Genomic DNA, 16,868 nt, shown 5'->3' with positions numbered 1-16,868 from the left:
TATTCGCGTAATAAACCTAACTACCTGAAGAAGGAGACTTTGCAATCATTACAAGGATCAGCCTTGCAAATGGCGTCAGGTCTACCAGGGCATGAGGCATGAAGGCATTCATCCTTGCAAACCTTGGGTTGTTTTGAAGGATCTTGACAGATGCTACCATATACTCGTCGTTCGATAACTGATCCTATAACAAAGAAACGAATACAAGATTAGTTAACTTTTGTATTTTATAAGCTTTAAAATACATCATAAAAAGTTTCATTAACTTAAATTTAAATTTAGATTAGCAATTCCTAACTACCGAACAACTCCTTCTTATTATATTACCAATTTGTTACAATGTGGTATATTACTAAAATAAAATCAGAAATCAATTGAAGTTCATATAGGACTAGAAATGTAAATAAAGATTTCGAACTTCAGAAGACGAGAAATATTTCAAATTGTGCATCTTGTAGCTAGTCATTTACAAAGCTACAAGTTCCATTAAGTTATACATACTGTAATTAATAAACATTTGTTTTGATCCTTTAAGAAGCGAACAGATCAGAAGTAAGCGAACAGATATATATACTGGTAAAACTGACATTTTATAGGCATCTGTGAAATTTGCATTTAAAATTGTTAATTTAAAAAAAAGAAGAAAGAAACACTTATTTTGTTAAAAATATGAGTAAAAGGCTAATACCCACTGCAAGAAACAAACTACATCACTAGGCAGTACTTTTGAAGAATATGGTCTTCCTCTTCAGCCTAGGCACACTTCGGAAAGGATTTAAAGCATAGGAAAGAAAATAGGGATAGGTAAAAATGGTTAAAAAGAATTTTAAAAAATATGCGAAGCGAAAATCTTCTTGTCACTAGAAATAGACATATGTTAATTCTATTTATTCTTAGATACACGCTAATTTAGATAAAGGTGACATAAATGCGATTTGGAGCAGTTTCTACTGCTTATTTCACTGTCTGGAAGAAAAAAAAAAGAAAAACAGTGAACAATAGTGAACAGTGACAAGTCACTTACCATTAACATTGTCTATTTCTAGTGGCAAGAAGATTTTGGCTTCGCATATTTTTTAAAATTCTTTTTAACCATTTTTACCTACCCCTATTTTCTTTCCTATGTTTTAAATCCTTTTCAAAGTGTGCCTAGGCTGGAATGAAGGTCATATTCTTCGAAAGTACTGCCTAGTGATGTAGTTTGTTTCTTGTGATGAGTATTAGCCTTTTACTTGCAATTTCTTCTAATTATTATAACCGCTCGCAATACAGTGATAATTTATTTTGTATTTATACATACCATTTTCATCGCATTTGATCTTTCCATTGGTAAGAGTTTTATGAATGGGTTGTCCATTTCTGTCAAGACACCACATCAAACCATTCTGAGACTGCTGTGGTTCATAATCTCCATCGTTAGTACACTGAGGTTCCATCACATGCATCAACTTTGGTAGAGCATCCTCATCTGAATATGGAAAGAAATGAAAATAATTTTTTAACAAATTGAATGAGTATTTATGTTAATCCATTTTTGTAGTGCAATGTTATATGCTTCTTCTTTATCTTCCTCAAATGCGCGTATCTCGTATTCCGAATATATTTAGAAATTACAGAAAATACCAATGATAATTACATATTTATACTGAGAAATAATCTAATTATGTATTGCTTTACGTACAGAAATACATCAAATAATGAGCAAAACTACAGGGTGTTTCAAAACAACACCAACAACGTTTGGGACGTGATTCCTGACACCAAGGCAAGACAAAAAGTATAAACTAACCTGGGTGCAGAAGTCCGTCATTTCGGAGTTATAGGCTGCCGAAAACATGAAAAAATGAACTTTAAAGGTCCATAACCCCAAATTATGGGACCTACCATAGTTGGGTCAAGATTTCACTTTGTATGTGCCCAATCCATGTTTCACAATCCTTCGCTACTTCCGCAACAATTTTTATAGAGGTAGTTGGCAAGTACTTCAAAGTATATACTCGAAGCCAAACTTCCTCTATAAAAATTGTTGCGTAAGTACCGTAGGATGGTGAAACGTGTATTTTTGGATAGCGCACATATTAGTTCCTAAGTGAAGTCTTAACCCGACTAAGGTAGATTCCATAGTATTGCAGCTATGAACCTTTAAAGTTCATCTTTACATGTTTTCGGCAGCCTATAACTCCGAAATGACGGATTTCTGCACCCAGGTTGGTTTTCCTTTTGTTTTATTTAAGTCCTAGGAATGACCTCTCAAACGTTGTGGGTGTTGTTTTGAAACACCCTGTATAAATGTAATGGAACAGCGTAGCCAAAAAACCAATATGAGGGGAAATAATCAAAGAAAACTGCACTGATAATATTTCAATATTTTTGAAAGTATGGTAAGCAAACAGATAACTAGCTCAACTATCGAATGAAGATTCGTTCATTCAAGTGCTTGTTGCACATTGTGACACCAAGACTTATCCGTAGGACATAGCATAATCGCTAAAATTACAGAAGTACACATTGATTACATTATTGTTTCCTATCAGATGTGAGTTCTCCGGAAATGATAATTTAGTCACAAAAACAATGTGACTAAACCCCCGTGATCTCATTGTTTTTCTTTTATTTTCCAAGGTTATGCTCTCTATATTAAAAGAAACAAATGATTTATGAAAGTGAATGATCATGGAATAATTGGTGAAATGGAAATGTGGGAAAAAAGGAAAAGCTCGAAAAAAACTCACAAGACGATGTTCTCTATTACAAACACTTAGACTATAAGAATGAATCACGGACTCCCTGCACTGAATTTGAGCGCTTTATCATTGACTCACCATACTCCACCCTCCTAGGCCCCATGTCTCTTTGCAAAACAATAGTTATACAAATGGTTAAAAAAAATTTTTTTTGAAAGTTTTCATTTTGCTCAATACAGTTTTATTCAAGGTATACACAGGGTGTTACAAAATTTTGGGAATTGACTCCTCATATCAAAATTAAAAAAAAAAAGTTCGTATAGAGCTGTTGTCGGAAGTGCATAGTTTCATAGTTAGAGGATGCCGAAAACGTGAAAAAATGAACTTTAAAAGTCTATAGTTTCACTACTATAGGACAGATCGTAGTGGGGTCATGATATCACTGAGGAACTAGTATGTGAACTGCCCAAATATACATTTTTCAGAACCTCTGGTACTTGCACAATTATTTTTAGAGAAGGTGTTTGAGAGTACTTGATCACTCCCCACCTACCTCTAAAAATTGGTGTGAAAGTACTGGAGCATTCTTAAACATGGATATTTGGATAGTTCACATTCTAGTTCCTCAGTGATGTCTTGACCCGACTACGACAGCTCCCATAGTAGTGGAACTATGAACTTCTAAAGCTAATTTATTTCAGGTTTTCGGCACCCTATAACTCCGAAACTGTCCACTTTTGAACACAGGTCCATATGAACATTTTTTTCTTATTTTGATGTGATGAATCTGTTCCCAAGATATTCTGACACATTCTTTTAACATTCTGTATATATATAAATAAGGAGCTTTGCATCTTTACTATATCCCACTTTGGAACCTACCACTCTGAAAAGCTACGTATTCTTATCCCTAGATTAAATTATCGAACAAATATGAATATTCTTTAGACAATAGAAATCAGTCTTTCATAATCTCCTAGTACAGTTGCAAGAAAATGACCTGTTAGAACATATGTAGTTTTTTTTTTAATACTACTGTTTATGACTTCTCAAAATGTTTAGTAATACCAGTGTATACACGAACAGAATTTTATGAAATAGAGGCGGCATTGATTTCTGAGTAATCTCTTTTTTCTATATATACATATACACTATGTCTCAATAAATTTCCAAAGGTAACATTTACAACTAAACTTAAGCCTCTTCCGCCATTTTATTAAATCTTAGTAAATACCTTAAATATGTTGAGGAATATCAAAAAAATCTAGAAATTGTGTCAGGTAGTATCTACAAAATGCTATCAAATAAACTATTTTCAAACCTTTTGTTTCAGAGCAGAAATTTGGGTGCATTGTTTATCACGTCAAAATTGTTGGGTATTCAAATTTAGACACCAAAAGGTTTGTGTTGAAAACAACAATTAGTTACGTAAAAGCGTTTTGAAAATACTATCTGGTTCACTTTCTACATTTTTGATTTGAAAACAACTGTTAGATACAAAATAGCTTTTTGCAAATACTAACTTGCTCATTTTCTACATTTTTGATTTGAAAACAACTATTAGTTACGTAATAGCGTTTTGAAAATACTATCTGGCTCATTTTCTGCATTTTTTATTTGAAAACAACTATTAGTTACGTAATAGCGTTTGAAAATACTATCTGGCTCATTTTCTGCATTTTTGATTTGAAAACAACTATTAGTTACGTAATAGCGTTTTGAAAATACTATCTGGTTCACTTTCTACATTTTTGATTTGAAAACAACTGTTAGATACAAAATAGCTTTTTGCAAATACTAACTTGCTCATTTTCTACATTTTTGATTTGAAAACAACTGTTAGTTACGTAATAGCGTTTTGAAAATACTATCTGGCTTATTTTCTGCATTTTTGATTTGAAAACAACTATTAGTTACGTAATAGCGTTTGAAAATACTATCTGGCTCATTTTCTGCATTTTTGATTTGAAAACAACTATTAGTTACGTAATAGCGTTTGAAAATACTATCTGGCTTATTTTCTGCATTTTTTATTTGAAAACAACTATTAGTTACGTAATAGCGTTTGAAAATACTATCTGGCTTATTTTCTGCATTTTTGATTTGAAAACAACTATTAGTTACGTAATAGCGTTTGAAAATACTATCTGGCTCATTTTCTGCATTTTTTATTTGAAAACAACTATTAGTTACGTAATAGCGTTTGAAAATACTATCTGGCTTATTTTCTGCATTTTTTATTTGAAAACAACTATTAGTTACGTAATAGCGTTTGAAAATACTATCTGGCTCATTTTCTGCATTTTTGATTTGAAAACAACTATTAGTTACGTAATAGCGTTTTGAAAATACTATCTGGTTCACTTTCTACATTTTTGATTTGAAAACAACTGTTAGATACAAAATAGCTTTTTGCAAATACTAACTTGCTCATTTTCTACATTTTTGATTTGAAAACAACTGTTAGTTACGTAATAGCGTTTTGAAAATACTATCTGGCTTATTTTCTGCATTTTTTATTTGAAAACAACTATTAGTTACGTAATAGCGTTTGAAAATACTATCTGGCTCATTTTCTGCATTTTTGATTTGAAAACAACTATTAGTTACGTAATAGCGTTTGAAAATACTATCTGGCTTATTTTCTGCATTTTTTATTTGAAAACAACTATTAGTTACGTAATAGCGTTTGAAAATACTATCTGGCTCATTTTCTGCATTTTTGATTTGAAAACAACTATTAGTTACGTAATAGCGTTTTGAAAATACTATCTGGCTTATTTTCTGCATTTTTTATTTGAAAACAACTATTAGTTACGTAATAGCGTTTGAAAATACTATCTGGCTCATTTTCTGCATTTTTGATTTGAAAACAACTATTAGTTACGTAATAGCGTTTGAAAATACTATCTGGCTTATTTTCTGCATTTTTTATTTGAAAACAACTATTAGTTACGTAATAGCGTTTGAAAATACTATCTGGCTCATTTTCTGCATTTTTGATTTGAAAACAACTATTAGTTACGTAATAGCGTTTTGAAAATACTATCTGGCTCACATTCTACATTTTTACATTCCTCATGGTCTTTACGTTAATAAAATTCAAAACAAAAGTGAACTTACTTGTTAGTAAGCTTAGTGAACAGCAACTGAGAAGAAGAAGAGAATGAAAGAAAAGAAATACTAACCAATTGGTTGAACACATGTAGCACCGCAACCATTGAAGCAGCACTTAGCTCTTCCTCTGCAGTCCGTGTCGTGCGAACATTCTTTTTGTTTGGAACAAGTAAGTGTGCTTAAGTCTGCAGGAGGCTTCGGGCATTTACCCTTCTTTGGCACAAGCTCCTGAGGCATTCTCAGCGGTTCCATACACCTTAACCCACAGTCACCCATGCAGCATTTAAAATGTGCTGGGCAGTCTGCATCTATGAAGCAAGTGTCCTTGCATGATCTACTGTGCATCCAGAACAAGGATGGAACAGGACATAAGCCTTGCTTAACCAGTGGTTTCATTATAGAAATCACAAGAGAACTGCTTTGTGCAATTTGGTCACTGTACAAATCACCTGCAAAGCAAAAGTGATGGTGCAAATTTGCAAGTGCAAAAGTATAAACAATAAAATTTGTGCATGTGCTGATGTGTGCTTGCAAACATACAGACATTACAAAATATATTCCAGCCACACTCAAACATTTCCATAAAATTTGAACTACAACAAAACATGATTACCCCAAGCAATTATAGACATTAACCTGAAGCATTGGAATCTTGATCTTTTTCGCAGAAACGAATGTGTAACTTTTTTTTTTTTTACCTTGTATGTGCGTGTGTGCGTGTGTGTGTATATCAAAGGAAAATTCTGTTTTACTTTTGAAGTTTTTTCAGTCTTGAATAATGTAATGTATTCTCAGGAAAACTTTCTTGTAGAATTTGTATACAATCAATTTGTACCTAAAGTTTAGAATAGTGGTATATATAAATATAAATTTCGTTTTCCAACTTGTTTTACATTACTATATCTGAATTTGCGACGAATTGTATTCAGTCCGATGTAATAAACCTCCAAAAGCTTACGAAAGAACAGAATACCAAAATATGTAATTTTTAAACATGTTTTATAGTTTCGTTCAAAAGTTGAAACAACTTCCAAGAGCTTCTACGTAATGGATCCACTTTGAGAGCAGATGTCTTTGTTGAAGAGAAAGTGATTTTACTAAATAACGAAAACATCTCTAGTTAATCAATTATTCAAAAGTTACTGACAAAGAAAAGACGTCAATAGAGGAAATCGCTTCAGAATATGACTACAATTTTGAACATTACTAAACTTAGAACCAGAGCCGGTCTACCATATGTGTAACACATGCATTTGCACGGTTCGGCAAGTTTCGACGATCGGCAAAATCTGTCATAACTATATTATTTAAAAATAAATATTTCTTGTTGGTTACAGATTTCATGACGATCGTAGTTAAATTTACTACTAAGCTGACCTTCTATTTGAATATTAGGCTACATTCATAAATCATGTTTAGGTCGCATTAGTTTAAGGTCACATGGTAAGTGCTAAAGCAAATGGTCAAACAAATCTCAGCATGAATTGCTTGATTGTTATCAAATGCAAGAACTGAATTCTCGAACATTAGCGAACACCTGTTCCATTTAGTTAGTTATCACAGTTTTTATATGAAATCTATATAGTCTCGTCTTTGCTGCAAACAAAGTTCGTTATCATTGAAGATGGAAACAAGTTTTTTTTTTTTAATAAAATAAAAATAACACATGTAGAAGGAAAATCAAGAAATAAAGATGATAGAGCTACTTGCACTGGAATTGCAAACTGATATATTGAGATTGAAGTTCGATATTAAAATCTATAAAAAGGACTACCATCTTTCCTCTGCAGATGTGTTTGCTTTATCTTTCACTAACATAGAATATTTTTTAAAGAATAAACAGACACAACGACATTGTATTTGTAGTGTTTAGGCCTTTCTGAATTCGAGTGCTGTTTCCCTCCCCTTCGCTCTTCTTTCTGGAGAAGGGGGCGGTAAATGATGTCTTTGAACAAGGCGGCAAATTGCCTAGGGCCGGCCCTGCTTAGAACATACTTTCAGTTACTTCTACACACTTTTCTAGATACGCCATGTTTGAATACTCTTGGGGGCGCGGTGGCTCAATGGTAGAGCGTTCACCTCCGGTGCTTGGGGTCCCTTGTTTGATCCCAGCTCGCGCCGTGTGGACCTTGTAGTGGACAAACACCGTGCTCGTGGGTTTTCTCGGGGTTCTCCCGTTTCCTCCCACTTTCTTCATTCCACCATTTCACTCATCTCTCATCATCACCGTCTCCTTTAGCCTAACCGGCATAACCCTGGGACGTAAAACTTAACGACTTCATTTCATTTTTTAATTACTCTTGTAGTCACGTTTGAATATTTAGCTTTTGAAAACGGCTACACATAGAAAGTAAATGACTTATTTGTTTTAAGCATGCCATTCTCTTTCCTCATGCAGTAAGATCGTTGAACATGCAATACCAAGCATTCTTTAAATTTAAAAAATCCAGATTTACGTAAAAAGATTTCTCCAGTGAAACTCCGTACAAATTGACAGCAACAAACAATTAAATAAACTTCGTGATTGTTCTCAACTTTCTCTAGACAATACTTATTCTTGAATACTAACTTTGCAAAGCACAAATACATTGAGATTCAAAACCTTTATAATACTTGAACAGGAAGTTTCTGGTGATGAACTACAGTTGGTCTTCTACCAAAATTGCGTACATGCAAATATTTCGACTGACCTTTACGCAATAACGATTTGCGTATTTGAAACCAAAGCATAACGCCGACGCCATCTGAACGAAAAAGAAGTAAAGCACCAAACAATGGGGAAGTCTTTGTTTTGGCTGTAACGGAAGTTGACAATCAACAAAGATCAGTGTTTTGATTTAATTGACTTTACACACTGCATAACAAGGAAATAAGCTAAAGAAAGCTCTTAAGAGGCTTCATCACTGCGAAATTAAAATCCCGCTAATTTTATAGTAATTATATGATATCTTCAAATAGATAAAATATAATCGAAATGTGGAACAAGAGCGCGCTAGACAATATTATTTTGCATGAGATACCGTTATCACGAGTCACCTAGTAGCTTTCCGTTTGCAGTCATTTATAAATGCGGAAATAAATGCCAATTTTCTTAACGGATGGAAATCGAAAGCAGATAAGTGAGTCGTGATAACGGCATCTCATCTATTATATAAAAGAGAACGCACAAATCCTTTGTTAGCTCATCACGCTAATACGGCTGAACCAATTTCTTTCATTTTTGGGGGGTTATTAGGATTTGGACCCTAGATGGTTTTTATCATATCACTTTAATTTTTAATTACCAGTGTCTTGAGATAATTGACCATTCAAGTGTCCATAACGTACAAATCCTTTCTTAGTTCATCATAGGTATAAAAATAAACGTATTTATATGCAACCCGCATGACCGTGTCACTCGGCGGGTTAACATAAATGACAGGCGCTATAATGTTAACATTTACTGCAATTTGAAAGCGAAAAAGTAAAAATTATCTAAGTAATAAAGTTTATTGCGTTCCGGGGTGACCGCAGCGAAGCGGGGCGGGTTAACATAAATGACAGGCGATATAATGTTAACATTTACTGCAATCTTCTATGGTTTTTATCATATCACTTGAAAGCGAAAAAGTAAAAATTATCTAAGTAACAAAGTTTATTGCGTTCCGGGGTGACCGCAGCGAAGCGGGGTGAACGCTGCTAGTATAAAATAATATTGTCTAGCGAGCTTTTCTTCCACTTTTCGATTATTATATTTTATCTATTTGAAGATATCACATAATTACTGTAAAATTAGCGATATTTTAATTTCGCAGTGATGGAGCCTCTTAACTGGCCAAAATAACTGTTTAGACTTTACATGTAATACTCTCCGACGTAGTAACCATGATTATTTGAAAACAATAATTGGTTAATTACATACCTTGAAGTGTAAGGTAAACTATAATTCTTAAAATTCATTTTGAAAGAAGGGATCTATCTATGTGAACAAAATTGAAGTAATTCGAGGTTTGTAACAAGGTCAAACAAAGACTACCAAAAGAATGTATTAATTTTTGGTATAAGTCATTTTAATTCATAGGTAGTGTATATCATTTTGCTTTGATAATCGAACGACAACAACCTTGAGACAATCGACCACCAACATGTCCATTCAGATCCAAAGAAAAGCGGTGCGTATGGTTCAGCTGATACAGAAATTCAAATTTTCATTGTCGACGTTTCAGTATACATTTTTCTAAAAATTTAAATGCCCGATAAGTTCCTACTGCCTCAGGAAATTTTCAGGACAAAAAACCATATATACTAAGAATACAATTTATTCTATGAGGCTGTACCGTCTCTTTCAAATATTACAGTTTCCTGTTAGGATTTCATTAGCAATTACAATTAACGAACATAAGGATACATATTAAGAGATGAACAAAACCATTTATGAAAATTTAACTAAAGTTTAATTTTGCTCAAAGAAGCTGGCGGCCACATCTAATGACTAAATAAAGTGAAAGCAGACATTGAAGCAGTGTTAACATGGAACTATTAAAATGCTTGCTTACCTTGTGGGTTATCATGTAATGATCTCATTTCAGATTCCTCATCTCCCGTTGGATAATCTTGGGCAAATAAATCAGGCTGAATATCCCAAACTTCTTCGGTTCCACCGTTGATTGGGAAGAAACTAGAGCCATCAGTCATAAAACTTCTATTCTCGTCAAAGGCGTTGCCCAAAGGAACCGGCTCTTTATCTAAAGAGAACTTCTGTAAGTTGGACCACGCATTGGAGTTCAAAACTTCCTGAACTTCCGTCTGACATTTCGTTAGCCCTGTGCTGCAGTTGACTTCTCGGTTGAAATCATCATAGAATGCATAACGACAACCACCGCAGGGATCAATTCGGCAAACAGCAGAAGGGTTAGCCATGCATAATTTGTCGTCGCACAAGGATTTGTCACACACATGTACGTTCACACCTTCAGGACAAACTGTAACATAAAAGACAAGAAAATATTAGACCAGTCAGTAAAGGACCTAATAAGAACGAAACAAATTTCATTCAACGACGAGAATATTCTTAGTGATATATTTTATTTTATAACAGTTTGAATTGGCCGCCAATTTCAAAACAAGAAGTTATCCACCTTTCTTGCTTTTTTTTTTTTTTTTTTCGAGTAAGCAATTTAGAGTAAAACTATTTTTATGAAATTATCGAGACAAAAATTTCTACGCAGTTTATCTTCTAGAGTGCAGGGTTCCAACGTAACCGGGGTGATACAATTCAAGATCTTTTTCTTCATCCATATCCTAAGCTGAAATTTCTTTCGTATCTTAATACAGGGTGATTTTTTTTTTTAAACTCACGGATTTCATTTGGGTCTAGAATTTCTAGCTGAAGTCCGATTTTCATGCGGTTTGTGACAAATGATCAAGGAAGAATGGAAGATTTATGGGACTATGTTTGCTGGTTTAAATTCGTCTGGGGTAATACCATTCATGCGTCAAGAAAAAACAGTAAATATTCGCCAGTGTACCTTACAATTGGAATGGGGTTTTGGATTTTTGAAGCGAAATTGCAGAATACAAATAAAGTGTTAGTGAGAATACAAACTAAATGTTAGTGCTAACACCTATAAATCACATGTTGAATAGCTATAGACTTTTTTTTTTTTTTTTTTTTTTTTTTTTTTTTTTTTGAGAGAGAGAGAGAGAAAAACGACGTAGAGATTTTTTGGGCGACCTAAGGAGTCCATAACGGACATCTTCCACAACACTTGCCTGCGGGGTCCAATGCTTCCCTGTCTTACTCAGACGCGATCCTATTTCTTCCAAGTTATTCACTAGCGACCATATTATGTTCCTGTCTGGAGCAGAAAGTGAGGCAAATTTGTTTCTAAATATCCTTTGCGTGGCAACAACAGATTCTGTTCTCCAAAAACTTTTAATGATAAACTCATGTTGCTCCAAAGAGTACACTATTCTCACTGTGTCCTGATCATACTCACACAGTAGCACAGAACTGCACAGCACAATTCCCAATACAACGGCCTAGTTTCCTGTTTCTTATTGACCTTGGCGAGGTTATTATCTAACGAAGAAAACTCAAATCTCCACACCACACCGTATCTCATTCCAATTATAAGGTACACTGGCGAATATTTGCTGTTTTTCTTGAGGCGCCGACGATATAATCACGGATGAATTTAAATCGGTAGACCAAGTTCCATAAATCTCCCTCCTTCCTTGATCATTTGCGATAAACCGCATGAAAATCAAATTTCCGTCAGAAATTTTAAACCCAAATGAAATCTGTGAGTTTTAAAAAAATCACCCTGTATCTTTTCCAAGCGTTGTTTAATTGCTTTTATATATATATATATATACAGGGTGTTTCAAAACAACACCCACAATGTTTGGGAGGTGATTCCTGACACCAAGATAAGACAAAAAGTAAACAACAATCTGGGTGCACAAATGCTTCCTTTCGGAGTTATAGGCTGCCGAAAACATGAAAAAAAAATGAACTTCAAAGATCCATAGCCAAACGCGCCGATCCTGGAGGGGGGGGGCCCTCATGTGTGCCCCTATTGTATTTATGAATATACAATATTTGGCATAATTTGAATGCAGTTTGTTTTAAAATTACCATATATATACCTTCTGCATCTGAATGCCCCCCCCCCAAAAAAAAAAAAATTTACAGAGAAATCGGCACCCTTGTTCATAGCTCCAATACTATAGGACCTACCGTAGTCGGGTCAAGGCTTCACTTAGAAACTACTATGTGCCCTATCTAAATATCCAAGTTTCACAATCGTGTGGTACTTCAGCAACAATTTTTATAGAGGTAGTTGGTGAGTATTTCAAATTATATGCCCGTAGCCAAACTCCCTCTGTAAAAATTGTTGCATGAGTACCTTTATATTTTTGAATAGTGCACATATTAATTCCTAAGTTAAGTTTTGACCGAACTACGGTAGCTCCCATAGTTTTGGAGCTATGGACCTTTAAAGTTTTTTTTTTTTTTATGTTTTCGGCAGCCAATATCTCCGAAGGGAAGCATTTGTGCACCCAGGTTGGTCTATACTTTTTGTCTTATCTTGGTGTCAGGAATCACCTCCTAAACGCTATCGGTGTTGTTTTGAAACCCTCTGTATATATATCAGCATTTTTAAAAGCGGTATCGCATCGCAGTTTGCGATGCAAAAACACGGAAATGCGATACAAATTAAAAAATATAACTCAAACTGCGATGGAACTTTGCATAATTCATTATAACCACGGAACCTAAAATGAGGAGCAAGCTGAAAAAATATTATTATTTTCATTTTTTTTTTTTTTTTTTGAAAGCTCGGTTGCTGCAAGAAAAAAAATGCCTCGACTTTGGGTTACAAAACAGTTTCCCACTCTGTCTTTCCTTCCCTTTGTCGGTTTGTTGCTAGTGGGTCATCCTCCAGACCTTTTCAGGAATCGGGTCATCCTATCCTTGTTTCTGTGTGTGTACTAATAATAAAAAATGTCCCTTGAAGAAAAGGGACATTGGCAGCATAGAAAACAAATTCAAACTATATTAGACCGACCTAACTGATACATGGTGTAGCATGAATAGGGCTTGGACATGATTAGTAAAACGCACTTATGCGTTTTATTTTCTATGTTTATTAAGCTTGTAATGAATCGACCGACTGTTTAGGATTTACCAATTTTTTTATATTTTTATTGCTGCGTAATAATAATAATAATAATAATAATAATAGATTCATAAAAGAAATTCAATAATGAATGGACTAGTGAAATACTTTCGTATTTATTAGACTTCTTCTATGAATCTATACTTACTCATTATAGTACAGAAAATGCGATACGGATTGAAATTTGTATCTCAATTTGCTGCACAAAATGTAAAATGTATAATATATATATATTAGCATCACTTACTTGATTGATTTTCCACTCGTCCTCTGCCTTGTCTGAAATTACATATTGGTGTTCCGCGAGTGAGCGATCCTTTCAAAGGTTCTCCCTCCTTATTGACGCACCAGCACACACCGACTTGTTCCAAGCACTGAATGGGCTCCCAGTCTCCTGTTTCGGGATGACATTTCGGACTAAACGTGACTTTCTTATATTTCTCGGCCAGCTTCATGTTCTTCTCACGCAACCGTTCACATTTAGTCAAAACTGCAGTTAAAATAAAATTAATTATTTATGCTTTGAAGTGTAGACAGGAATATACTAAACGAACTCTTATTCTTGACATGATTTTTCTATACGTGAGTATCAATCAATCAAAACTACATAAACTGACTTATTGACATAAAATAACGGGTATTTCCGGTTGATGTGGAAATGAGTTGAGTTGATTTTGAGTTTAACGTCCCTTTTCAGCAGCAAGGCTAGATGAGACGTGAACCTACTGATTAACGTGGAATCCGAACCACATGAGCTCAAGCCGGGAATAGAACCCGGATCTCCCGCGCCGAAGGCGCGTATGCTAACCACTTAGCCACGGAGGAGCTCCGGTTGACGTGGAAAGTTGAAATTTGGCATGAGTGTAGCTTTCCGGGACAAACCAACAGAAAAATTACCTAAAGTGAATATTTTTAAGTTTTAGGGGGTCTGAAGGGGGGATTAAGAAATTCTACATGTTATTTAAATCGGCATTCTCTGTAAATTACTTGAAACTTTATTTGAATTGGCTGACATATTCGTCCGGAAACTGTGCGTCCAAATTTGGTGCACGTAATCCCGGATTTGATTCTTGTCGGAGAGCATTGGAATTTGAACGCGTTACTATGGTTGAGATTCCACATTAACCCCTTCAGTGCGTAATTTTCAGATGCGAACCGTTGTAAAAAAAGTTTTTTTTTTTTTAGAACTTTGGAATTTGTTACCTTTTAATAACTTTTGAACCTCTCACGCAATCACAATGAAATTTTCGGCATTGTGATCTTTGTTGCTTCTAATTAGCTACTATAATTTGTCATTGTCGCATTTATGGTCATCATCATCATCATCATCATCATCTGGTTAGGTTACACAAAATTTGGGAATGCCTCAACAGATCAAGCCCAATTTTTCTGTGTGGTCTCTTGGGGTTCCTAGGTGAGCGCAAACTCGCTAAATATTATCGGGAATAACATTACTCATAATATGGGGAAGTATATTCGCCATACGAAATACAAAATAGCCAAAGCAAAATGAAAGCGTATATATACGCCATCCGCACAGCAGGTGCGTTTTGAAGACACGAGTTAACTCGCACCCACACTGAAGGGTTTAACCTGTAGGTTCCCGTCTCATATAGCCTCGGCGCTGAAGAGGAATGCTAAACATCATTAAACAAGCAAATCGTCCAGAAATACTTATGAAGGTGTATGTATGTATTTTACCTGGTGACTGTACTATGCGTAGAATAATTATACAAATAATAGTTTTATATTTAAATTGATTTTATTAGCTTCTGTTATACGCAATACGTTAATATTGATAAAATGGGTACAGTTATCAACAAAAGAGGGTTCTATTTGGTGCAAGCGGCTCCGGGTTCGATTCTCAGTACGCACACTCGGCCGAAAACAGCTTTTTCAGGGCAGCCATTCTCAGTGAAGTTTTTCTGGGGTTTCCTTATTCACACCAGGCAAATGCCGGGATGGTTCCTAATATATAAATCCCAGGCCGCTTTCTTCCTCCCCTTTCCTCGGATAATATGATCGCTGAGGGACATTATTCCTAATGCGTGACAGGTTAACATGGCCATAGATTGCCGAAAGCTCAGAAATCTAATTCCTAATCCTAAAAAAGGGTTCTAGAAGGTATAAAGTATATGAGCCGATTTGCATTAAGTTAGCTGTATCTTGGAGAAAACATATCCCCATTTAAATTATAGAAATATGCACTCAATAAAGTTGTACTTTTATTTGCAAATTTTAATAAAAAAAATTATGTAGGAATATACTCATTTTAGCTGGCGACAGCACAAAATGTCTGCTGGCAATTTCTGTGTTACTAATCGCCGGGCATTTGTTGAAATATATAGCGAAAGTACTATATGAGGAAAAAAACACTCAATCTAATTTAAGGAGCAAAAATTGGCAATTTATTGACCATTTGTCAAATTCTTAATTATTAATAAATTGATCTTAACCAATTCTTTTAATGATTAACAATTCAAATATGTCTAATATTAGTAATCAATTATAATATTGTATATTAATAATTTATTACTAATATCTTGTAATTGACTACAGTAAAAATTAATAAAAATTTTAATTATAAAAAATGTAACCATTAATTTCCATGTATGAATAGTACCGTACTTGACTCTAATTTTAACTGCTATTACATATCTAGTGATTACCTAAATAAATCACAAAATTAAAAAGAAAACACATATCTTTATCTATTTTGTCACACAGTCATATACTTAGGTACTTATTCTATATACCTACATGGTTAAATCATAAGCTTTTAGAAGAGTGAAAAATTACATTAATCAACGTTAAATGAGGGTAACTCAAAAATTATCGTCAATGTAGCTATAACATTTCTTATATTGTTCAAACTGACCTCTGTCCTCGTTTATTTTATTGTTATGCTGTTGTGGTCATGCTATGAAAGTTTGATCGTAATTCTTGCATTTGTCTTCCTTTTGTTTCAGATAGATCATGTCCGCTCCATTAGAAATTTGCACCAAAGAGGAACAACGAGTAGTGACCCGGTTTTTGTGATCGGAAGATGTATCAGGGGCTGCAATCCATCAAAGACTTCCATTCGGTACAATACGGGAATACTGTCTTGCCAAATGGAGTGTCTACGACTGGATTGAAAAATTCAAGAATGGTTTCACAAATGTGAGTCATAGATGATCGTCCCCTCGTGTATAACACTTGTGCCACCATTTTTTGGACTTTTCATGGATTTCATAAATGGATTGCGACCCCTGATTCGAATACACCTTCCAACCACAAAAACCGGATCACTACTCGTTATTCTTCTTTGATGCAAACTTCTAATGGAGCGGTCATGATCTATCTGCAACAAAAGAAGGACAAATTGAGTAATTAGAATCAAACTTAAATAGCATGACCACAA

At 34.5% G+C, this 16,868-nt stretch overlaps 1 protein-coding gene across 3 annotated transcripts in view; it reads right to left on the bottom strand.

Annotated features, from left to right (window-relative positions):
• The window catches only part of LOC145663850 (uncharacterized), a 226,098-nt gene that overhangs the window by 16,514 nt on the left and 192,716 nt on the right, over positions 1-16,868 (bottom strand). For 2 of the 3 annotated variants that reach the window (XM_081729972.1, XM_081729973.1), the window contains exons 19-23: positions 13,713-13,955; positions 10,337-10,762; positions 5,873-6,250; positions 1,301-1,468; positions 25-184 (exon numbers count right to left, since the gene is read on the bottom strand). In XM_081729972.1, the coding sequence (XP_081586098.1) occupies positions 25-184; positions 1,301-1,468; positions 5,873-6,250; positions 10,337-10,762; positions 13,713-13,955 (1,375 nt within the window). The remainder of the gene's footprint in view (positions 1-24; positions 185-1,300; positions 1,469-5,872; positions 6,251-10,336; positions 10,763-13,712; positions 13,956-16,868) is intronic. The other variant, XM_081729974.1, reaches the window with a different exon arrangement.

This window comes from Thermobia domestica, chromosome 11, assembly GCF_964235325.1.
Source record: "Thermobia domestica chromosome 11, izTheDome1.hap1.1, whole genome shotgun sequence".
Taxonomy (NCBI): Eukaryota; Metazoa; Arthropoda; class Insecta; order Zygentoma; family Lepismatidae; genus Thermobia; species Thermobia domestica.
This window is presented reverse-complemented; position numbering and strand designations above follow the sequence as displayed.